The sequence below is a fragment of the Scyliorhinus torazame genome, chromosome 6, assembly GCF_047496885.1.
Source record: "Scyliorhinus torazame isolate Kashiwa2021f chromosome 6, sScyTor2.1, whole genome shotgun sequence".
Taxonomy (NCBI): Eukaryota; Metazoa; Chordata; class Chondrichthyes; order Carcharhiniformes; family Scyliorhinidae; genus Scyliorhinus; species Scyliorhinus torazame.
The window spans coordinates 299,205,826-299,231,165 of NC_092712.1; the positions used below are offsets into that span (position 1 = coordinate 299,205,826).

At 46.8% G+C, this 25,340-nt stretch overlaps 1 protein-coding gene across 16 annotated transcripts in view; it reads left to right on the forward strand.

The window, feature by feature from the left end:
- The window catches only part of fhod3b (formin homology 2 domain containing 3b), a 742,093-nt gene that overhangs the window by 582,704 nt on the left and 134,049 nt on the right, over positions 1-25,340 (forward strand). For 13 of the 16 annotated variants that reach the window (XM_072509894.1, XM_072509895.1, XM_072509899.1 and 10 more), the window contains 2 exons: positions 21,116-21,250; positions 23,653-23,703. In XM_072509894.1, coding sequence (XP_072365995.1) covers positions 21,116-21,250; positions 23,653-23,703 — 186 coding nt within the window. The remainder of the gene's footprint in view (positions 1-21,115; positions 21,251-23,652; positions 23,704-25,340) is intronic. The other 3 variants (XM_072509896.1, XM_072509911.1, XM_072509908.1) reach the window with 1 other exon arrangement.

Here is a 25,340-nt window from a genome sequence, read left to right on the forward strand (position 1 = left end):
CTCGATGGCAACACTGACTACTGGAGCGTGTCTCTACTTCTTAAGTGGTCCACGTGTTTCTGAATGATCCGTCCCTCTATGTCTACTTGGATGACAGGGGTCCGGTCTTGGAGACATATTCCGGGGATTCAATTTGATCCGCTACCGAAGTTTCATATTATGATACCATGTCATATTATGTTCCTACCATGGGTTTTTGTTTTATTGTTGCAGTGGCGATGGCTCATTGATGAAATCTTGAAGCTTGTGTGTTTAAACATAAGCACTTTCAGCGATGGGCTTTAACTATGTACAGTTCTACAAATAATCTTGTCAGTTCTTTCACAATCTCATTCTATCACGTGTGAAGGAATGATCGCAGTACTCAGGCCATGTGATAAAATTTCTTCTCATTCCAGCATTTTAATTCCGCATCCTTTTCTTTTTTTTTAAAAATATATTTTATTTAATTCAGCATCCTTTTCATCGACCATTTTATCATATTGGTCCTTGTGTTTTCCTATTAGCGTGATCATTTCAGCAATCTCGTTCTGGCACGCAATCTCAGTTTATTTCTCTGTCTGAATTGCTGATTCGCTGTCAATTTCAATGTTTACACTTCTTCAGTTAATTTCTCATTGCCAAGCTTCCCTCCTTCAAGTTCACGTACTCCTTATTTAATTCTACACTTGGCTTGCTCTTATTTTCTAATTGCTTGTCAATGAGTTCAACTTATTCTACATTGTCTCATTAATTTCCCCTCAACTTTATTTTGTCAATTTTTGAAACTTTTTTCCGTATTTATTGTCAGCCACTCCATCTTGTTGTTTCAATGTCTTCTCTAGAGCTTTAATTCTTTTTGCTTATTTCCCTTCATGTTCAATTGTTCATGCTTTCTTTTGAAGTCTCTAATTTCTGCTTTTCTTCCGAGGGGAACTCATCATGCTGGACATATACATTTCACAAATGGAACCTTCAATTCTTCTTGTCTTAACTTCAGTGAAAGCTTTTTGGCTTCACTGTCGGTCAGGTCTGTCTCTGACAAAGTGTTGACTTGTTTCCATTCTGCAATTCTATCATTGCCCTCCTTCCTTCTGGGGTCTTTTGTTGCCCTCCTTCGGAAGTGGCAGACGTTTCTGAAAATAGTTCATGACTCAGAACAAAGATATACCCCAGTGAGGAAGAAGGATTCTAGGAAGGGAATAAATCAACCAAGGAATTGAAGGATAATATTAAACTGAAAGAAAAAACATATAATGTGGCAAAGTTTAGTGGGAACACAGAGGATTAGGAAAGTTTTTTTGTTTAAAAACAACAAAAGATGATCAAAAATAGAGGGAGAAGATAAACTATGAGGGCAAACGAGCAAATAATAAAGAAACCGACTGCAAGAGTTCCTTTAAATATGTAAAAAGGAATAGTTGCGCCAAAAGTGAGCATAGGCCCCTTAGAAAATGAGACTGGGGAAATAATAATGGGGAACCAGGAAGTGGCAGAGGAGTTAAACAAATTCTTTGCATCAGGCTTCACAGTGAAAGAAAGTAGGTAAAAAGTATGAGGGAAATATATGGGGCTAAAGGCCAATACGTCCCTCGGACCTGATCGGTTACATCCCAGGATATTAAAGGAAGTAGCTGCAGTGATAATAGACGTGCTGGTAGTAATCTTCCAAGAATCCTAGAGTTCTAGTAAAGTCTCAGAGGATTGGAAATTTGCTAATGTAACACTTTTATTTAAAAAAGGAGGAAGGTAAAAAAACAAGAAACTATAGGCCAAGTAGCTGAACATGTGTCATTAGCGTCCATTGTAAAGGATGTAATAGAGCATTTAGAAATGCATAATTTCATGAAGCAGAGTCAGCATGGCTTCATGAAGGGGAAATTTATTAGTATTCTGAGGGGGTAACGAGCAGGGTAGATGAAAGGGAACCAGTAGAAGTAATATACTTAGATTTCCAAAAAGCGTTCAATAAGGTACCACACAAAAGACTACTTAAGGTAAGAGCCCATGGTGTTGGGGGTAGTATATTAGCATGGATAAAGGATTGGCTAACTGGTAGAAGGAAGATAGTTGGGATAAGAGGGGCATTTTAAGGATGGCAACCTGCAAGTGGAGTGCCACAGGGATCCCTGCTGGGGCCACAATTATTTACAATATATATGAATGACTTGTGAACGTACTATTGCCAAGTTTGTAGATGACACAAAAATAGGTGGGAAGGCAACTAGTGAGAATGACAGTCTACAGAGGGATACAGACAGATTAGGTGAGTGGACAAAAACTTGACAGATGAAATATGACGTAGGAAGGTGTGAAGTTATGCACAGTTGTAAGAAGAATAAAGAAGCTGAATATTATTTATTTGGAGAAATCTGCAGCACAGAGGGATTTGGGAGTCCTCATGCATAAATCACAAAAAGCTAGCATGCAAGTTCAGCAGGTAATTGGGAAGGGAAATGGAATGTTCTTTTATTTCAAATGGAGTGAAGTATAAAAATAGCAAAGTCCTGCTAAAACCATGCAAGACACAAATTAGGCCACACCTGGAATACTGCAAGCAATTTTAGTCCCCTTAGTTAAGGAAAGATATGCTGGCATTGTAGGGAGTCCAGAGAAGGTTCATTCAGTTGATCTCAGTTATGGAGGGATTTCCTTATAGGGAGAGGTTGAGTAGATTGGACCTATACCCATTGGAGTTTAGAAGATTGCGAGTCAACCTTATTGAGATATGTAGGACTCTCAGAGGGCTTGACAGCATAGATGCTGAGAGGATGTTTCTCCTTGTATGAGAGTCGAGGGCCACAGAGTAAGAGGTCACCCATGTAAGACCAAGATGATGAGGGCTTTCTTCTGATGGTAGTGCATCTGTGGAATTCTTACTGCAGGGAGCTGTAGAGTGTGATGAATTTATGAAAACAATCTGTTTTACAGTAATGTTATTAAAACCTGAGTTAAGATTCATACAGACAAAAAGTCTGATACAGTTGCATTTAAGGGGTCATAAAAGTGAGGTAATCAATAATTTTGCTGGTGAAGTGTTCTGCTAATGAGATATTGTTTACGTTTAAAGGGAAATTTGGGTGTAGATAACTTTTGTGCATGGTCTTGGCTAAACAGCACATGGGTCATCTTGTGGGAGGATACAGAAGAATACCTTATGCTTTGGGTAAAGATGATGTAATTAAGTGGAGGAGTCAGGTCTGTCTGAAAAGTTGGTTCTTTTGGCTGAGGGAGCCATTTGGCTCCCTGATGAGCTCAATGCATTCTATGTCCGCTTTGAGCAAGAAGTCAGTGAGAGCGAGTCCTCCACCCCAGAAGCCACGGATGAACTTATATCTGAGATCATCACTGCAGACGTCAGAGCAGCCTTCTCGAAGGTCAACCCACAGAAAGCCACTGGCCAGGATGGGGTACCCGGACGAGCACTCGGGTCTTGCGCGGATCAGCTGGCGGGGGTATTCACAGACATTTTCAACCTCTCTTCACAACAATCTGAGGTCCCTATCTGCTTCAAGAAGACGACTATCATCCCTGTATCAAAAAAAGTCAAGCAGCGTGGCTTAATGACTATTGTCCAGTGGCTCTGACATCCATCATCATGAAGTGCTTCGAAAGGTTAGTCATGGCACGAATCAACTCCAGCCTCCCAGATTGCCTTGATCCACTACAGTTCGCCTACCGTTGCAACAGGCCCACAGCAGACGCCATCTCCATGGCACTGCACTCCACCCTGGAACACCTAGATAACAAAGACACCTATGTCAGACTCCTATTTATCGACTACAGCTCAACCTTCAACACCATCATTCCTACGAAACTCATCTCCAAACTCCGTGGCCTTGGCCTCGGCACCTCCCTCTGTGACTGGATCCTGAACTTTCTAACCCACAGGCCACAATTAGTAAAGATAGACAACAACACCTCCTCCACGATCATCCTCAACACCGGTGCCCCACAAGGCTGTGTCCTCAGCCCCCTACTGTACTCCTTATACACCCATGACTGTGTGGCCAAATTCCCCTCCAACTCAATTTTCAAATTTGCTGATGACACCACCGTAGTGGGTCGGATTTCGCACAATGACGAGACAGAGTACAGGAATGAGATCGAGAATCTGGTGAACTGGTGCGACGACAATAATCTCTCCCTCAATGTCAACAAAACGAAGGAGATTGTCATCGACTTCAAGAAGCGTAGTGGAGAACATGCCCGTGCCTACATCAATGGGAACGAAGTAGAAAGGGTCGAGAGCTTCAAGTTTTTAGGTGTACAGATCATCAACAGCCTGTCCTGGTCCCCCCATGCCGACACTATAGTTAACAAAGCCCACCAACGACTACTTTCTCAGAAGACTGAGGAAATTTGGCATGTCAGCTACGACCCTCACCAACTTCTACAGATGCACCATAGAAAGCATTCTTTCTGGTTGTATCACAGCTTGGTATGGAACCTGGTCTGCCCAAGACCGCAGGAAACTACAAAAGGTTGTGAATGTTGCCCAGTACATCACGCAAACTAGCCCCCCATCCATTGACTCTATCTATAATTCCCGCTGCCTCAGAAAGACAGCCAGCATAATTAAGGACCCCACGCACCCCGGACATACACTCTTCCACCTTCTTCCGTCAGGAAAAAGATACCAAAGTTTGAGGTCACGTACCAACCGACTCAAGAACAGTTTCTTCCCTACTGCCATCAGACTTTTGAATGGACCTACCTCGTCTTAAGTTGATATTTTCTCTACACCTTGCTATAACTGTAACATTATATTCTGCAGTCTCTCCTTCCTTCCCTATGTATGTTTGTACAGCATGCAAGAAACAATACTTTTCACTGTATACTAATACATGTGACATAATAAATCAAATCAAATTCTTCCTCGGATTTTAATCTTAAACAGAGGTATTCAGTTTTCTGCAGAGAGAAAAGCAAATAGAAACCTGGGTGTTAAATTTATTCGTGAGTCGTATTTGAACTATATTTTTTGTTTAATTGGAATATAGAGGTAGGTTTAGGAAGTAAGTTAAGTTTCTCCTTTTACTTGAGAACTGTGAACTGTCTAGCTACTTCTCCCTTGTTAATGTGGGTAATTCTGGGTTTAAATTAAAGTTTGTTTTAACATAAAAGATGCCGATGGGGTCAGTGTTATCACTCCAGTGATGCAGTGACGTTTACTCAGTTTCACAAATCTCCCATAGTTTTTTTTTTTTATATATTTTTATTCTCCTCCTTTATCACATTTTCTCCCGCATTTACACCCATCAACAATAAACAATAATCAGCAAGATATGTCAATCCCCATAATAACAACGATCCCATCCGCCCACCAACCCCCAAACATCAGCCCGCATGTTTACATAAACAAATGACAAAAAGGAATCAGGGATTACCCATAGTCACCCTTAATCTACACAGCCCCCCCTCCCCCCCCCCAACCCTCCCCCCAACTAATGTTCGATGTTATCCAGTTCTTGAAAGTGCATAATAAATAGTGCCCATGACTGGTAGAACCCCTCCGAGCTTCCCCTCAGTTCAAACTTAACCTTCTCAAGGGTCAAGTATTCCAAAAGGTCCCCCCGCCACGCCAGGGCACAGGGTGGAGAGGCTGCTCTCCATCCCAGCAGGATCCACCTTCGGGCGATCAATGAGGCGAAGGCTATGATATCTGCCTCCGCTCCAGTTTCCAACCCTGGCTGGTCCGACACCCCGAATATGGCCTCCTGGGGACCCGGGTCCAGTTTCACATACACCACCTCTGTATCTCCTTCCTGGCAAAATCCCGAACCTGCATGTACCTAAACACTTCTCCCTGCTCTAGCCCATACTTCACTTGCAGCTCCCTCAATCCTGCAAACCGACCCCGAAGAAACAAATCTTTTAACGTCTTAATCCCCTTCTCTTCCCATTTCCGAAAACTTCCATCCCACCACCCTGGCTCAAATCTGTGGTTCCCCCGAATCGGCATTTCCCTTGACCCGAAACCCAACCCGAAGTGTTGGCGAAACTGCCTCCAGATTTTCAATGAAGCTATTATTACCGGACTCCCTGAATATTTCCCCGGAGCTATCGGGAGCGGCGCTGTTGCAAGTGCCTTCAGCCCTGACCCCCTGCACAAACTCTCCTCCATTCTGACCCACTGAGAATCAACCCCTCTGACCCAGCTCCGCACTTGCTCCACATTCGCCGCCCAGTAGTAGTACAACCGGTTCGGGAGACCCAAACCCCCTGCCTGCCTTCCCCTCTGTAGCAGCACCTTTCTCACTCTGGCCACTTTCCCTCCCCATATGAATGAGGTAATCCTTCCCTCAATCTCCCTGAAAAAAATCGGTAGGCATTGAAAAATAAACAGGAATCGCGGCAACACATTCATTTTAACCGCCTGTACCCGACCTGCCAGTGACAGCGGAAAGCCGTCCCACCTTGCCAGATCGGATTTCACTCTCCCCACCAAACTAGGGATGTTGTACCTGCGAAGCCTCCCCCACTCCTGGGCAACCTGCATCCCCAGATACCTAAAATGAGTTCCTGCTCTACGGAATGGCAGCCGCCCCACCCCTGCCCCCACCCCCGGCCGAGACACCACAAAGTACTCACTCTTGTCCAGGTTCAACTTGTACCCCGAGAAAGACCCAAATACCCGCAGTAGCTCCAATATTCCTCCTATCGATGCACTCGGTTCTGACACATACAGCAGCAAGTCGTCGGCATATAAGGACACCCTATGCTCTATCCCCCCCCCCCCCCCCCCCCCCCCCCCCCCCGCACTATTCCTTTCCATGCTCCCGAACTTCTCAATGCGATGGCCAACGGCTCAATCGCAAGTGCAAACAGCAGGGGGGACATAGGACATCCCTGTCTCCTCCCACGGTGGAGAGAAAAGTATCTCGAAATGATATTATTTGTGCGGACACTCGCCTTCGGTTCCTTGTATAATAGCTTTACCCAGTTCACAAACCTTGGTCCAATCCCAAACCGCTCCAGCACTGCCATCACGTACCCACATTCTACCCGATCAAACGCTTTCTCGGCGTCCAATGCCACAACTACCTCTGTTTCCTTTCTTTCTGCCGGTGCCAGAACAACGTTCAAAACTCTCCTAATATTCGAAAACAGCTGCCTCCCTTTCACGAACCCCGTCTGATCCTCCCCTATCACCTTCGGGAGGCACTCCTCCAGCCGACCCGCCAGTACCTTCGCCAACACTTTTACGTCCACATTCAGAAGTGATATGGGCCGATACGACCCACACTCTGTCGGATCCTTATCTTTTTTTAGCAACAGGGAAATCGATGCCTGCTCCAAGGTTTGCGGCAACACCCCCTTCCCTATAACCTCCTCAAACATCCCCACCATCAGGGGTGCCAACCTATCCTTAAAATTTTTATAATATTCCACCGGAAACCCATCCGGCCCTGCCATCTTCCCCGACTGCATCCTCCCAATCGCATCCTTTATCTCCTGCTCCACTATTGATCCTTCTAATGTAGCCCTGACCTCCTCCCCTAGCCTCGGGTACTTCAACCCATCTAGAAATTCCTGCATCTCACGGTCTCCCCCGGGTGGCTCTGACTTGTACAACCTCTCATAAAATTCCTCAGAAACCTTGTTAATCAGCACTGGAGCCACCACCAACTTCCCTGCCCTATCCTTCACCTGAAGAATTTCCCTTGCCGCTGCCTCCCACCGGAGCTGATCTAACATACGCCTGATCTCCATGTTCATAAACTGGACCCCTTACTCGTCTCAGTTGGCGCACCGCCTTCCTGGTGGACAGTCGGTCGAAGCTCGCCTGTAGTCCCTTCCTCTTTTCCAGCTTCGCCGGGTCCCCATCATCTGCATACCTTCTATCTACCTCCAACATCTCATCTATTATCCTCTGCCGCTCCAACCACTCCTCTTTATCCACCCTGGCCTTAAACAAGATTACCTCACCTCTCACCACCGCCTTTAGAGCCTCCCAGATGACTGCCTTCGACACCTCACCTGTACAATTGAAACCTACATATTCCTCAATTACCTTTTCAATTTTCTCACAGAACACTTGGTTCCCCAAAAGCCCCACATCCAGGTTCCACCCCGGTCTCTGCGCTACCCCCTTCTCCAGCACCATATCCACCCAATGTGGAGCGTGATCTGACACTGCAATTGCAGAGTATTCCGACCCCATGATTCCAGCCAGCAAAGCCTTCCCATCACAAAAAAGTTGATCATTGAGTATACCTTATGGACCGCTGAGAAAAGCGAGTACTCCCATTCCCTTGGGTGCAGGAACCTCCAAGGGTCCACCGCTCCCATTTCCATCATTAGCCCAGCCAGCACCTTCGCCCCCCTCCCTGATGGGATCAGCGAGCGCGGCCGTGATCTGTCCAACCTTGGCTCCTGCACCAAGTTCCAGTCCTCCCCCCCCCCCCCCCCCCCCCCCTCGACAATCAGCTCATGCGTGTCCAAGTCGGGAATAGCCCCAAACACCTTCCTTGCGAATCCCACACCCCAATTGGGACCGTATACACTTAACAGCGCCACTAATCTCCCCTCCAGTGTCCCTGCCACAATCACATATCTACCCCCCTGATCTGCCACCACCTTCTCCATCTGGAAGCGTACCCTTTTGCTGACCAGCACCGCTACCCCTCGAGCCCTTCCATCAAATCCGGAATGAAACACTTGGCTAACCCAGCCCTTTTTAAGTCTCACCTGGTCCTTCACCCTCAAGTGAGTCTCCTGCAGCATTGCTACATCGGCTTTCAAACTTTTAAGATGTGCAAGCACTCTTGACCGGACCTCCTAGCCCTCTCGCGTTCCACGTGACTATCCTTACTGGGGGTCTCTCACCCCCCCCCACCTCTCTTATCCACCATCACCATACCACCAGGCCCTGCCCCATAAGCCTGACCCGCCCCTGTCCATTGTTAACATCGAACCCCTTTTCCCCCCCCCCACTCCCAAGAACTCCCCCCTACAAAAACATCTCCCAACATCCATCCCTCCACCCCCTCTTGCTCGCCTCGTAGGCCCATTGAAGCCTGCTATCCAGGCTACAACGTCCGCAGTCCTCCTCTCACCTCACCCCCGTTCACTAACTGACATTAGTTAGCTAGCGCGGGTGGCTCCCCCCGCCAAGACCTCTCGCCCCCTTCCCCTTCCACCCAGTCCCAGAGAAAGAAACACCAAAACAAACCCAACAATCCAACCCCTACAATTCACTAACATAACATTTAACCGTCGCAACACAGAACGCCATTAACTTGAACTCTGTAACAATGCAAAGAGAAATAAATTTCAATACAAATCAGTAAAAAGAAAGTTGTAACATTTATACATTTTCCAGCCGCTCAAACACAGTCCACAGTCTCTCTTCCAGTTCCGCTCTTCTCGTCTGTCCCAAGCCTTCTGCCCTCACGAACGCCTCAGCCGCCTCCGCTGTCTCAAAATAAAAGTCATTGGCATTATATGTTACTCTCAACTTCACCGGAAACACCACACCAAATCGCACCCCCTTGTACAAAGCCGCCTTCACTCGCCCAAACACCGCTCTTCTTTTTGCCAACTCCACCGTTAAGTCCTGGTCGATCCGATCCACAGTACCATCCCACAGCACCTCACGCTCCTGCTTCGCCCAGCTTAATACCTTCTCCTTCATGCAAAACTTATGGAAGCAGATAATTACTGCCCTTGGCGACTCGTTCACATTGGACTTCGGCCTTAATGACCGATGAGCTCAGTCTAGCTCGTACAGGGTGGGGCTCTCCCCCTCCCCCATCAGCTCTGCCAACTTCTTAGCGAAGTATTGCGTTGGCCTTGGGCCCTCTGTCCCTTCGGGCAAGCCCACAATTCTCACATTGTGCCGCCTTGAGCAGTTTTCCAAGTCTTCCAGCTTTGCTCGGAGTCTTCTGTTAACCTCCACCACCCTCCGCAGCTCGTCCCCCATCGAGGTGACCTGGTCGCTCTGTCGTGTCACGGCCTCCTCCACCTCCTTCATCTTCTCGCCCTGCTCTCTCACCTCGGCCGATGCCTTTGCCACCTCCACCCTCATCGGGCCGATTGTCTCCTCCACCAATGACCTCAACACGACCTCCGTCTCTTTCCTCAAGGCCTCCATGTGCCTCATGTGTTTTTCCAGCTCCACCGCCATCACCTCGGTCATTTTCTCCACCGTAAGTAGTGCGGCCCCGCCTTGCAGTTCGGCTTCCGCCATCCTGTCAACACTTTTGCTCGTCTTCTCCTTCGGCGGCGAACCCGCATTTCCTCCTTTCTTCGACGCTGCTCTTCGCATCCTTTAGCGGCTTATTGTTTTTTATCTTCTTTCTTTTCTCCTCTCTCCCCCTTCACCCTCCTGCCCTTCATCAATCTGACATTCATTTTTAGAAAAAAAAGGGGAGAGAGAAAAAAAACTTTCACCAAACTTCCTTAAACCTTCTTTCTTTCTCCTCTGCATTCACCTGGGACCAGGCTTCAACCTTCTTTCTTCTTCCTAGGTGGGAGCCATCCGACGTGGAGCACCCTCCCTACATAGTGCCCTGGCCTCGGGCCTGCCGCCTCGGCCTCCTCATAGCTCCGCCCCCACTGCTCTGACCTGCCGCACCGGGCCCGGCGCCTCAGCCCCCGCCGCCCGACACCCGCGTGGGGTTCTTCGCCGGTTTTTAAACCGGCCCCGCTGGCTGCTCGTGGCGGCCCCAAAGGCCGACGATAGTCGGGGAGTGCGATAGGACTCGCGGATTTCTCCGAAGTCGCCGCAAATCACGGCCACCGGCGGGAGCTCTTGTTGTTGCGGCCGCCCTGCTCGCCCACGCCACCGGAAGTCCACAAATCTCACATAGTTGATCATAGATTATCATAGAATTTACAGTGCAGAAGGAGGCCCATCGGGTCTGCACCGGCTCTTGGAAAGAGCACCCCACCCAAGGTCAACACCTCCACCCTATCCCCATAACCCAACCCAACACTAAGGGCAATTTTTACGCCAAGGGCAATTTATCATGGCCAATCCACCTAACCTGCACATCTTTGGACTGTGGGAGGAAACCGGAGCACCCGGAGGAAACCCACGCACACACGGAGAGGATGTGCAGACTCCGCACAGACAGTGACCCAAGCCGGAATCGAACCTGGGACCCTGGAGCTGTGAAGCAATTGTGCTAACCACTATGCTACCGTGCTGCCCATTATGTATGTTCAAAGTTGAGATGGACAGATTCTTAATCAGTAAGGAAATCGAGGGTTATGGGGATAAGGCGGGTAAGTGGAGTTGAGGATTATATCCGATTAGTCATGATCTCATTGAATGGCAGAGCAAACACGATGGGCCAATTGGCCTATTTCTCCCACGTCTTATATGGATCTTTCATTGCCTCCTAACTGGGGCCTTTCCTTTCTCTTTAAGATTTTCAATGCCTCATCTGAAGTCCACATTGTCTCCTCTGAGGTCTTCTATTGCCATTTCCTTGAGGCTATCGTTGCTTACGGACCATTGTTGAGAGTTGCCCCTTATCTGTGATCTTCTCCAATTCTCCTGTCTGTAGCCATTTGTTTCTCCTTGTGGTTGCCACTTTAAGTGCATGACCTCTTTAAATGCATCACCATGTCAGGACTGGCAACTTTCTTTTCCAATTTATTGTCAGCAGCTGCTGGCTTTCCCTGTGATATTCCCATGCTTTTGAATTTTTGGCGTAAACCTGGCTGCTCTTTTTTGAACGTTAAGAACTTCACTTTTACTGAAGGAAAGCTCTTTCAGTGACCCCTCGAGATTTCTCTTCCTTTGGTTGTTTGCAGAGATGTTTTTCCTCTTTTTCATGTGCCTTTTTTTTGTCAATTTCACTGGCACTCTAGGTCTGATGGTACTGTTATTTTTAAACTAGTTAACTTTTTTTTTTAAAAAAAGGATGAGTACTTCTCTTTGTAAAACTTTCAAATTTCTCTGAAGTCCATCAGTACAAAGATTGCTGCCACAGAACCCCCACAGGGTCCGTTCCGCTCGGCAGCTTGGCAGCTTCAGCCTCTGGACTTCGTCTGCGCTTCGAGAAACCTCGCTGTAGTTCCCTTTCGCCTTTTTTTTAACTTTAAGCACTGCTTTCTGTGTGCTTTTTTGAAATCAAGAAAACTTTGCAGCAATTTTTTTAAAACTTAATTTCTTTTTTTAAACTTAAAGCCACAGCTCTTGCTTCACAGGGTGATTTTCTCTCTTTCTTACTCTATGCTTCTAAACTTTCGACTCCGCCAGCCATTTCCGGTTTCTTCTCCACCTGTCCCTCAGGGTCTAGCAATATGTCAACATCACAAAAGGATCCATTTGCCCAAAGACATGCATTCAGGTACATACTTTTTCTCAGACTTTGAATAAAACAAGATACTCATGGGTGTCGTGCCAGAGGCGGTGTCATTATAATCCCATCCTCGTCATCAGATGTAATGAAGCACATTCACAGACTTCATTAGAAACACAAAAGGTATCAATGATTAAGACAAACTTTACAACAGTACAGGACCCAAATGGCTGCCCTAGCCCCCTACCTGTCTCTCTGTCTAAGATAGGACAGAGTCCCAATGGGTCCCCCAAGACAGATGACCATTCTTCTGCCATGTTTCCCTTAAAGGGACAATCACCACAGGCAGTGTCAATAATATCCCAAGATCAAATAAAGAATATAAACTTGATTCAACCTGCCTTCATGTCAACACCATCCAAAGTCATTCACTGATTTTTAGCTACAGAGATTACAAATTATTCTATCGTTCTACACATTTTTATCGTATGATATTCAGAGAATAATTTTAACCTTTATTGACAACTTGCAAAAGAAACTTCCAGCACGCGAGAGGTCAATAGCTCAATGCACAAATGGCGGTTACTGCTCAGACCATGTAAACTTACAAGGTCTCTCCAAACTTCATGACCCTGTAATGGTGAGCCCAGGGCACTTTCTAGTGCGTTTTGGGGGGGAACTTTGTGTGACCTCAATCCTGTTCCTAGGGACAAGCAAGCTGCAGTCATGAAGGGAGAGGCACCTTTGTGGCCTGCAAGCTATTCGTAAAACTGTGCAGTTTGAGGAATCTAGACTGTGAAGGTGTGCTGGCCCTCCCCTGCTGTATGGAATCATAGAAGTAATGAGCACTCTGAGTTTAACAAAAGGTAGTTGTGCACAGTTGGTTGTGTGATTTATCAATTAGTTGTTTGGTGCGATCTATTGGCATACAAGTTCAAACTTCCTTTCCTTTGGCCCATAAAATCATTCCTTGCCCAGAATTAACTTTTTCTAACTCTGGTTGCAGGAGGAGGCGCAGTTTGTGACCGGCTCCTTTCGAACCCTTACCTTTGACAAACTGACCATTTGTCATGTCCTGATACAATTGCAGTAGCAGCGTAAGCAGGAGGTATTACTGTACCCCTGAGTTCCTATTGTGTTTCTCTGGATTGTCTTTTCTGAACATGCCTGTCCTCTTCCAAATCCCCCCAAAAGGGGAAAAACCGGGGAAAGAATACTGGTCTAAACTGTTTTTTCCTCCAGGGACAGGTACAGATGATTACCTGAATCAGTACATCCACATAAAATATACCTGTGGAAGGATTAATTTCTCACAATGTGCAATGGCTTAATACAATCTCAATGTGAACACTTATTTCTGAGAATTTATTCGGACAAAGAAAATTGACCTTCAGGACCATTTCCCCCCAAACTGCTCCCAACAGAAACAGCTTTCCGTTTGAGAGAAAGCATACTGTAGGGCTTATAAACAGACCCAACCCCCCCCCCCCCCCCCCCCCCCCCCCATCACAAGAAAATAGCCATCGTGAAGGAATGTTGAATAAGACACGGGGAGTCCACAGTGAATTGCAACAAAGGCATTTATTTAACAACAATATTTATCTACACGAGGCTCGGTTACACCTCACTGGGTCCACTCTCCTTTCTGGCCGATCTTTCATACCGGTGCTGGTAAGCTATCCCCACCCATAACGGGGAGCTCGCAGTCCCAATAAGTGCAGGGAAACAATCATCCCCAAGCTGGTGTCACATGCAGGTTATTACAGAATGCTTTACCCTCCCAGGTACCTGTTTCAATAGAAGCCTTGTCTTCGTCCAATTTTCTTTTTAAATGTCAAGAATGCTCTTAGTTGGACCATTCTTAGCCCTACCTGGCGATGCTCACCAGCGCCAGGTGGTTTATGATACCAGCCTATTCTCTGACTCTCACTTACACACCACTCCAGAAGAGAAAGGCAAACACTCAGGTCTTGAGATCAATGCATTGATGCATCCCAGAATCAAGGTGGAGAAATCTGAGTTGCAAGCAATTGTGCTCATCTCCCTTTGCAATGTTTGTTGGTGCTGTCACAGTTATAGTGTATAGTGCATAGTACATAGAACATACAGTGCATAAGGAGGCCATACGGCTCTTCGAGTCTGCACCGACCCACTTTAGCCCTCACTTCCACCCTATCCCCGTAGCCCAATAACCCCTCCTAACCTTTTTTGTCACGAAGGGCAATTTATCATAGCCTATCCACCTAACCTGCACGTCTTTGGACTGTGGGAGGAAACCGGAGCACCTGGAGGAAACCCATGCAGACACGGGGAGAACATGCAAACTCCAATATAAAGCCATGATGTGGAGATGCCGGTGTTGGACTGGGGTGAGCACAGTAAGAAGTCTTACAACACGAGGTTAAAGTCCAACAGGTTTGTTTTGAATCACTAGCTTTCGGAGCACAGCTCATTCACCTGAGGAAGGAGCAGCGCTCCGAAAGCTAGTGATTCGAAACAAACCTGTTGGACTTTAACCTCGTGTTGTAAGGCTTCTTACAGTTAAAAAGTGAAGAGGATTTCCCTCCAATATTACCTTCCCTCCCACAATATGAATGAAAACAAACATTCTTTTGAGCTGCCTTGCTACTAGATGCATCATTGACTTTGTTCCCAGAACACTTTAGGACATTTTCAAGTCATATGTTCTCATTTGGATGGTAGAATGTTTCTTACCAAAACATTGTTTGATGTATTTCATATATAAATATACAATTTTGATCACGTTGTCTGGGGATTTGGTTGACAGGTTCATGTTAACAATGGGTGTTTCAATGCCTCATGTAATGGTACTCCATTCAGTCATCAGGTGAAGCAATTTCCATTAATGGTGCATGCTGGCCATTAGCACCTAATCTTCCATTTCAATAAAAATTATCATTTTGTTTTGCTGATTTCCAGTCCAGATTAAAAGAGGTTACTATCAGAATAGCATAGCTCCTGTTTGAGACAGGAAAAATCATTACTTCAACAATCTTGAGATTTACTGCAGTAAACTTTGGGCTAAAGGTTGACATTAAACAAGCAACATCATGCTTGACTCTTTGGGACATTGAATGCAATCTTCTGGAGTATGATTTTGGACAGCGCTTACACATTTTCCCCCTCCAAAGAAATTGTACGCAGCTGCCAGCTTATCACAGCCAAAATTCTCACCCCGTAACTTTAACTAAAATATAATTGAACGTCACTGCTCAAGGATATCTTCATCTCCCCCTCTAGTTTTGAAGCTGAAATAGATTGCCTTGGTTTTAGCTAGAGCCGTGCAATCCTCCCTTTAACTTATCAGCTTGTTTCATGTTTAAAACTGTATTTGGCGACCATAGTGAGATGTGATAAAGGCACAAAATGACGCACAGTCTTATCATTTTTGATTCAGAAATCACGTCAACACACAGGCATTGCCACTACAACCACAGAAATCATTCTTTTCTACTAAAGGGCTAATATATTATGGTTCACTGTATTGCCAGCCCTTCCTTTGGAAGAGAGAGAGGAGTTGTGTAGTATTTTTGCGATGGTCATGTTAATTGGAAATGCCACCGTGATGCACACTGTTTCCATTTATTGATTGTACTTTGGGGATGTTTGGGTTACAGGTTTTTGTGGGAAAATGGGACTTCCAGTAAAACTACATCAGTACCCTGGAAAAGTCCCAAGAATCTCACCTTGTCTGTATATTTTTTTTTAAAAAGAGATCTGCCAGAGCTTTTATCAAGGAAGCTCTTGCCTCTTAACAATAAGTTGACTTTGCCATGATGTCAATCCCTGTCCACTTGAGCCATATAAGCTTCTGCCCCACCTAATAGCTGATGCTAAATATTTTGTTACCTCCCCACTTGATCACTTGTGGGACTAGCTTAGTGATAGAAACTGGGCAGCATGGACAAGCTGGGCCAAAGGGCCTGTTTCCATGCTGTAAACATCTATGACTCTATGGCTTGATTAGCTTACCCTCAAAGCCAGCATTACCAATGCCCCCACACCTACTCATATATACCACCCTGGCTCCTCAGCCCTTGGAAATTACTGCTGAATCTCCAACCTCCCTTTCCTCCCGAACCCTAGGAAATAATTATTTCCCACATTGCCCCTGCTTAAATGTCTAGTTCGGAATCTGTTCCTCTACCAGCATCTGTACCTCTCTAACAAAGGTTACAAATGACATTTTCTGACTGTGGCCTGGATACCCCCCCCCGGGTTCTTTACACCTTCGTCCTTCACCACCTTCTCTCTGATGCCCAAATTCAGTGGGATTTCACTTGCTTGGTTCCAGTCACCTATTCGAAAATAGCTGTTGAATCCTTTCCCCCTTCCCACTGTAACCGCAGGGGATCCAGATGGCTCGTCCATTCTCTGATGCCTCCCTTTCTTGTAAACATGGTGCCTGTTGGTGATCTCCTCAACCGGATACAGGATCTGCTTCCACCTTGTATGCTCTACTCAACCATCACTCCCTCTATTCACCCTTTCGCACCTTGAATCCTGTGTGTAGTTACCAGGCGGGATTCTCCAATAATGGGGCTATGGCCCCCCGCCAGCGTCAAAACGTACTCCAACCTGCAGGGGGCGAGCAGGGCCCCGGAGTGCTCCTCGCATCTCTGGCTGCGGATACGGGGCCCTGCACTTCCGGTCGGGAGTCTGCGCATGCTCACGGCGGCGGCCACCCCGTGCGACATGGCAGACTCGCACCGCGGACCATGATGAATGAAGTGGGTCCCCCCGACATCGCTCGCGCCCGCGGATCGGTGCTGCCCGATCGCTTGCCTGGCCGCCTGTGAGGCCCCGCCCGGTGAAGGATCACCCCGCACTCCACCAGGGCAGCCACGGACGGAGTCCACAGCCACCACCGGCCGTTCCTGACAGGCAAAACGTGGTTAGAACCACGCCGTCGGGAACTCGGCCAGTTTCCCTGGGAGAATCGCTGCGGGGGCCTCTGTCAATGACCCCTTACCCGCGGCATGTAAACCGCACGTGTGCGTGATCCGCGGCAATTGCCGCAGAGAATCGCGGCATCGGACCGGATTTGGGTGGAAACACCCATTCTCCGCCCCCGCGCAGATTCCGATTACGGCACGGAGGCTCAGGGAATCCCGCCCCCTGTCTCTGAATTGCAGGAGGGATACATCTGCATCTGCGACAGTACTGCAAAGGCTCAGTAGGTGGGACCCTGGGCTGAGAAGGTTGACCCAGTGGTGAGAAGCTGAGTAAATATAGCCTATTCTCTGGAATTTGGAAGAATGGGAGCTGGTCTCAGTGAAGCACATAATATTCTGAAAGGGATGGACAGGGTAGACACCAAGATTGATTCCCCGGGCAGAGGAATCTAAAACACAGGGGCACCATTTCAGGTTAAGAGGACAACATTTAGGACTGAGTTGAGGAGAAATTTCATTACTCAAAGGATTGTAAATCTCTGGAATTCTCCACCCCAGAGTACAGGCTCCACTTTGAACCCCAAGTGAATGTTTGTGGATGTCTCCTCAAAATCCCCTCAGATGATTGTCACGTGAGAATTTCCAAACTCCACTCCCAAATACACGCTTTAAAATTGTCTCTCATAATTATGCTCTCCTTGGTGGTTTGCATTCCAAAATCCAGACCAGTTCTTCCAAATGACCCTTTTAAACAAAGCTTCCGCTCCACTTTTAACAGCAAATCTAGTCCAGGATTTTACACTAACCCCTTTAGGATTTCTTTATCTTGAATGCTGTGCAAATTGCTTTAATTCTTGATTCCCAGGCTGTATTAAAATGACATCAGGGGCGAAATTCTCCACCAACGGCGCGATGTCCGCCGACTGGCACCAAAAACGGCGCCAATCAGACGGGCATCGCGCCGGCCCAAAGGTGCGGAAAACTCCGCATCTTTGGCGGCCTAGCCCCAACATTGAGGGGCTAGGCCAACGCCGGAGGGATTTCCGCCCTGCCAGCTGGCGGAAATGGCGTTTGTTGCCCCGCCAGCTGGCGCGGAAATGCGGCGCATGCGCGGAAGCGTCAGCGGCCGCTGACAGTTTCCCGGCGCATGCGCGGGAGCGTCAGTGGGCGCCGGCAGTTTCCCGCGCATGCGCAGTGGGGAGAGTCTCCGCCATGGTGGAGGCCGTGGCGGAGGCGGAAGGGAAAGAGTGCCCCCACGGCACAGGCCCGCCCGCGGATCGGTGGGCCCCGATCGCGGGCCAGGCCACCGTGGGGGCACCCCCCCCGGGGTCACATCGCCCAGCGCCCCCCCCAGGACCCCGGAGCCCGCCCACGCCACCTGGTGCCGCCGGTAAATACCAGGTTTGATTTACGCCGGCGGGACAGGCAATTTCTAGGCAGGACTTCGGCCCATCCGGGCCGGAGAATTGAGCGGGGGGTCCCGCCAACTGGCGCGGCCCGATTCCCGCCCCCGCCCAATCTCCGGTACCGGAGACTTCGGCGGGGGCGGGGGCGGGATGCACGGCTGCCAACGGCCATTCTCCGACCCGGCGGGGGGTCGGAGAATGACGCCCCAGATGTTTGATTTCCTTTGAAGTCAGCTGTCCCACTTTAAATCTGGTTACTGCAATTGTCTCTTGAACTCAGAATTGTCTGTTTACTGGATAACTTCAGTTCGCCTAAACATTCTTTCTATCCAATTCCCTGTTTATCTGGACTGAACTTGTACTTTAGCAAGCCTGCTTCTTTGTAACTCTCGCCCTGTCCGATCTTTCTTCCGGCAGAATTGGGAGATGTTCACTCCCTGCAATCTCCAGCTGCAATCAAATTAGCTAAACTAAAACTTAAAAAGCTTCTCTACCCTACCAGGCCCCAGTTGCTAAACAATACCCACATACCTCTGCTGGCCTGTTTATGCTCCACACCGTAGCCCCCTCCAAGGACAATAGAAACACAGTTGGAACTTAACCAACCATCACATATACAAACACCTTTGTCCAACATGAATCTAACTATGGGTTTTACCCATCTGGGCACAGAAATATTAAAATTAAACACACTTAAAACTATACCTTATTCCTAATGTATACCAAAACTAATCTAATACCCTTAAAGCGACCTCTGTTTTCTTAACACTGCCCACATTCCCCCATCCCCCACAGTGGTGACCTGGTTTCTCTTTCTGATTAAATTTTTTTTTTTTTTTTTAAAAGTTAGTGAGAAGGCACCTTCGTGTTCCATTGTCCTTTCACTTATTTAATCTTTACTGCAGCCTGCTGCTCCTCTCAAAAGTGGAAGGCCTTTGATTGGCCCTCCAGCTTCAAGAGCCCGTCAGCCACCCCTATTTGAATAGGGAGCCTTCTTCCATGCCATTAAAGGGGGTGCTCCAGTCAAAATCCCAGGCCAGTAACTAACCCCATTGGGGTATGTGTTCAGCACCTGGAAACCGTTCAAGCTCTTTTGATTTCCAAAGTGAAAGTTCAGCTCAAAGTCTTGTACTCTTTACTCCAACACTCTCCCAAAAACCCCCATTGTATTTAGTTGAACCGTAGTGTGCACGGTCTCAGCAGAACCTTTACCCCCATATGGGATATACATGCTCGACATTACAAAGACCAACTCTGTGACTTCACCCTCTTCCACTCTTCACCACCGGTCCCATCTGCTGCTGACATTCTCATCCATATCTTTGTAACCTATAGACCCCACTATTCCAGTAACGACCTGGGCTAGTCTCCCCTCCTCCATTTTCTATAGAGTTCAGTCAACCAAAACTACTCTTCCTATGTCCCCTGTCCGTCCATTGGGTGTCTTCAAATTTAAAAACCTCATTCCCGTCTATAAAATCCTTCAAGGTCTTGCCACTACCTACTTCTGTAACCGCTTCCAACTCCAAAATTACCCTCAAACTCCCCACTGGAGCTTTATGTGCAGATCTCCAACCCTCTTCACCTTCTCATTGGGTCTGTGCTTTCAGCCTCTCAGGTTTGCCCTCTGGCATTCCCTCCCTAAAATCCTTTGTGTCTCCAATTCTGTCTTGACTAAATTATTGATTAGTCTCCCTAACCTCTGGTATGCAGTCTTTTTTTTGTTCCTCATCCTCCTTAAGGACATTTGATATTTTGTTACAACTGTCGGTACAGAAGAACATATTTAAACATCGAAGTCGGAACTAAACATGTATAATAAAGGCTAGGAAAGTATCTGCGGTAAATTCTGGAGACTGAACAAAAACTATTCCAATCTCCCAATTCTGAAAAGGCGAATTTACTCTGAAGGAACTGGATTGTCCTGTTGCGGGGAGAGACACCGAGTGAATATTGGTGATAATAAAAGATCCCAAACTACTACAACACAAAGATATTTATAGATTGTAATGGTCTCCAAGTGGCAGCATTTGGAACAATGTGTATTTTCAAGAATTTAAGGAATGCAATGCACCTACATAATAACCTGAAGCCTTTGCTTTAAAATAATCATAAGTAATACTGATCACTGTGTCAAGTTAAATTTCTATCTGTTGGGAGCAAAAATGCTCTTTGCATCAGGTATCCAATCCCTGGAACTCTTCCCCAATGTTGCATGTTGTTTGTGGTATTTTGCCCCTGCTCTTGTTCTTTGGATGCGCTACAAGTTATATCAAAGCTGCTTATTCAGTGAGGTATTCTGTTGGTGTTTTGTAAACAATAAATCCTTTGTATCTACGCAATAGCCCAAGTTATTGCAACAAACTGTTTGGTTTGCATCTGTTGCCATTCATAGGAATTATAACAAACGTTAGTCAAGAATGTGACTGTTGGTTTCATGCTCGTGAAGGAGCAATTTTAATAATCTTTTCCAAAAAAAAGAACGAATTCACTGCAAGTGGAAAATGTATTGAGACTCTCTGAGCACAGCTTCATTTATCTGCTTGATCCACAGGCCAGTGCTGGGAGGTCTTCTTTCCTCATCCTACAGGCAACACCAGGAGTCACTGGCAGCGGAGCGAGAGAAACGGCGTCAGGAGAGAGAGGAACGGTTACAACGGATAGAACGGGAGGAAAGAAACCGATTCAAGTAAGACGCTGTAATGGGAGACAGTGGGAGGAAATCAGTGAGAAGCACAAAGGAGCTTGGAATTGCTGAGCACTGCTTCATTTATGGTCGATTTGCAGTAAAGTGGCACCAGAGAACCACGCTTCTCTTTCTGAAATCTCACCCATAGCCGAGTCTCAAGTTGGCCTTTGTCCAGGTGGTGAGTTGCTGGTCTCAACTAGGTTTTGAATCAAGATAAAGTGACTAGCTTATGGGAAGAAGAAACATTTGGCTAGGATTTTATGTTAAGAATGTATTTAACACTGACAAATGCAAAGTAAAGTGGAAATCCAGCAGACTGTAAGTGCCATAAAAGACAACAAGGAACACAAGGAAGGTATTAAGAGCTGCAAAAGGGGAATATGTTAAAGACTTAAAAGGGATATCATGTCGTATAGTAAAAGTTTTTATATAAATATATTGAGAGAAGGAGAGTGGCTAAGGGAAACGTGAGCCCGTTAAGAAAAGATGCAGGTGATACTGGCATCAACAATAGCAGGCTTATTAAATGAGTACATGCATATCTCTTCACAGTGGAGAAGAGGGAAAAAGACCAATGGCACAAGTGAAATTTAAAAAAAAAAAAATCAAAGCGATGATTCTGTTGGATTTAATAAATGTTTAGAAGATGTTCATGAATAGTGCAATGAGACAGGAGATAGACGAATCTCCAGTAACTGATAGTTTCCACCTTTGGGGAGCCAGGTTGTGGAGAGATCCTCATCTAGTTGCAACAAAGAAAACCTCTCCACCCACAGATTTTCGCTCTATCCCTCACCACCCATCCAACCTCACCTTTTTCATTCATTCGTGTGGATGTCACTGGCTGGAAAAGCAATTGCTGCCCATCCCTAATTGCCATTGAACCGAGTGGCTTGCTAAGCCATTTCAGAGGGCATTTAAGGGTCAGGCACATTGCTGTGTGGATCTAGATTCACATGTCAGCCAGACTAGGCAAGGATGACCAATTCCCTTCCATAAAAAACATTAATCATGAATGTAAAACCCCCCCAATGAGATACCCCCACCCCCACCACCCTGGCCAATACAAAGCCAATTACTATCTGGTGCCAGGGGACCATGTGCAGACTGAGGTTTTCTGCTATTCCAGATGGGCACCCGACCACCTATATTTGAATGGGGCCCCTGAGTTAAAACAGCCATGGACATGTTGCTGGATCAGTGGATCTATCTGTCTCCAAATTGCTATCCAATCCCACCCCTAAATCCTACCGGTGGTTAAAAACCGGGTCAGCATTCCACTTAAAACTCAAATGATTTACTTTGTGTCACTTGATAAAACATTTGTTACAACCTTTAAAACGATAAGCCGTCTGACCTGCATGATGACCTGCTTTCCCTGTTTATTTTGTATCTAGTTTGACCATTAGCTCAGGCTATATTTTTCCCACAACATCATCTTCCATCCACCTCCAGAATATTTCCCACTTGTGCTCCTCTATTTCCCCTCTTGCCACTGAAAACCTGTTGCAGGCCTTCATCTGGTAGTTCGATTGACTTCTCTAGTGCTGTCCTTCACGAGCATCAACGGATTCAGGATTCAACGCACTTTGCCAAGCCTCGCGCACCCCACCAGTTTGCTGTTGTCAAGCCCAACTGGGGGCACTGTTCTTGATTGAATCAGCCAATGTTCTAACTCTCAACTCCCACCCTGTAGCTTTGCTGTAGCCTATTGAGGTGATTTTCCCCAGCACCTTTCTGCATGCACATCCCAGTTCCACTGATTCTGTTCCTGCTTAGCAATCCTAACCAATGGCTGATATTTGGCACTACGACCTTCAGAATTCTTTTCTAAGACCTTGCTGCCTTGCTAACTCCATCCCTGTACTCCAAGTCCATCTCAAACCCTTCTCTCGACCTCTACCCTACTGCTTACCATCCATCTTCTACCTTATTGATCGATGTGAGGTGTTTTATTTAACTTAGAGACACATTGTACAAATGTAAGCCTGAATCCTAAAGATGATAAAGACCTGTATCACTTTGGAACTAATTTGCTGCGTTTGAGGACATTAGTGCTTTTGTTGCAAATTCCCTGTAACCGCCACCCTTTACAGCAAAATCCCTCAGTGTTTCAATGCAAAGGTTGGGATTCTCTAGCCCCGCTGTGGCAAGATGCAACAGGCCAGCCAAAAGACCAATGTTTTTTGGCAGGAACGGAAGACCCCGGCGGCGGACGGGCCTGGAAAATCCCAGCCATAGAATCCTCCAGGTCACTTTAAATGCTAAAGATTTTCGCGGTAGAAACCGGTCTTTAAACAATTTGCTGAAAATAACTATCTGCTGATCTAGCGTCACTGTCTTTTCTAACTTTTTTCTTCTGTTCTCTCTTCCATCATTTCTTTATCTGTTCTGTCTTTTAGTCGGGGCTATATAGAAAAGCGAGAAGAACAAAGACTGGCAAGAGAAGAAAGGTTTGCTTATTCTGCTAGAAGTGCAATCAATAGTTTATTTAACTTAGTGAAACTAATCACCTTTATCAAAGGTTAGCATTCTTCGATAATCCTTGTTGCGGTGTTGCCTTTAAGGCACAAGTGTCATTTCAGACCTGGCTTCTTGGGATGCCTTCAAAAGGACTGCAGAACTTGTGCAAAGTTACCTGGAGCGATACATCTCCTGAATCAATTATGTCTCTCTCCTGATATGGATCGAGCTTCTCGAGATTCATCACCAGAAGTTATAGTGGTGATGTGGGACCAGGTTTAAGAAAATTCCCAGCTGGTGTTCTTTTTGTATCCTGCTTGTTACTTTAGGCCATCGGGAAGTGCTGAGGCTTGACCGACATCTGCCTCCTACCTTCAAACAGACCAAATCTCCCTCTTCTGGGGGGGGAGAGAGAGAGAGAGTGGCATCATGGTAGCACAGTGGTTAGCGCTGTTGCTTCATAGCTCCAGGGTCCCAGGTTCGATTCCTGACTTTGGTTACTGTCTGTGCGGAGTCTGCACGTTCTCCTCGTGTCTGCATGGATTTCCTCCGGGTGCTCCAGTTTCCTCCCACAACTCCCGAAAGACGTGCTGTTAGGTAATTTGGACATTCTGAATTCTCCCTCTGCGTAAGTGAACAGGCGCCGGACTGTGGCGACTAGGGGCTTTTCACAGTAACTTCATTGCAGTGCTAATGTAAGCCTACTTGTGTACCTAATGTTTACCCCCTCCCGTCTTCACCACTCGCCCACCTGCAGGATGAGTACTTGTTTCTAACATGTAGGGAGCGATCTCTCAGTTGGTGATGCCAGCGGGATATTCCGGTCCAGCCGATGACGTATCCCCACCGTGGCTTTCCTGGCGGCTTGAGGTGGATTCAATGAGGAATCCCACTGCTGGCCAATGGCAGGCTGCTGAGAAACAGCCCAAGGCCAGAGAATCTCGGCTGTAATGTTCTCCAACAATGGGAATTTGTTTTCTTTCATGGGATGCGGGCGTCTTTGGCAAAGCCAATGGGAATTTTTTGCCCGTCCCTAATTGCCCTTCAACTGAGTGGCTTGCTAGCCAGTTTCACAGGGCAGTTAAGAGTTAACCACATTTCTGTGGTTGCCACATGTAGGCACTGCTGCTTCACAGCTCCAGGGTTCCTGGTTCAATTCCAGCCTCGGGTGACTGTGGTCCCTGGGTCTGCGTGGGTTTCCTCCGGTTTCCTCCCACAGTCCAAAGATGTGCAGGTTAGGTGGATTGGTCATGCTAAATTGCTCCTTAGTGTCCAGAAGGTTAGGTGGGGTTACTGGGTTACAGGGATAAGGTGGAGGTGTGGGCTTAAGTGGGGTGTTCTTTTCAAGGGCCGGTGCAGACTCGATGGGCCGAATGGCCTCCTTCTGCACTGTAAATTCTATGATTCTATATCCACTGATCATCACCTTTACAGATGTGTCTAATATCCTACTGTCGATTTGAAAGGTGCCAAGATAAATGTGATTGTTGAAATAAAGAGGAAAAAAAGTGGGTGAAAATGTATCCCGTTTTGAGGGCAAGTATGTTTGCTTGATAGATATGAAGATATTGTGGTGAGAATTGTGGCCGTTTCCTGATAGTGTCAGTACCCCACGAATTAGACAAAA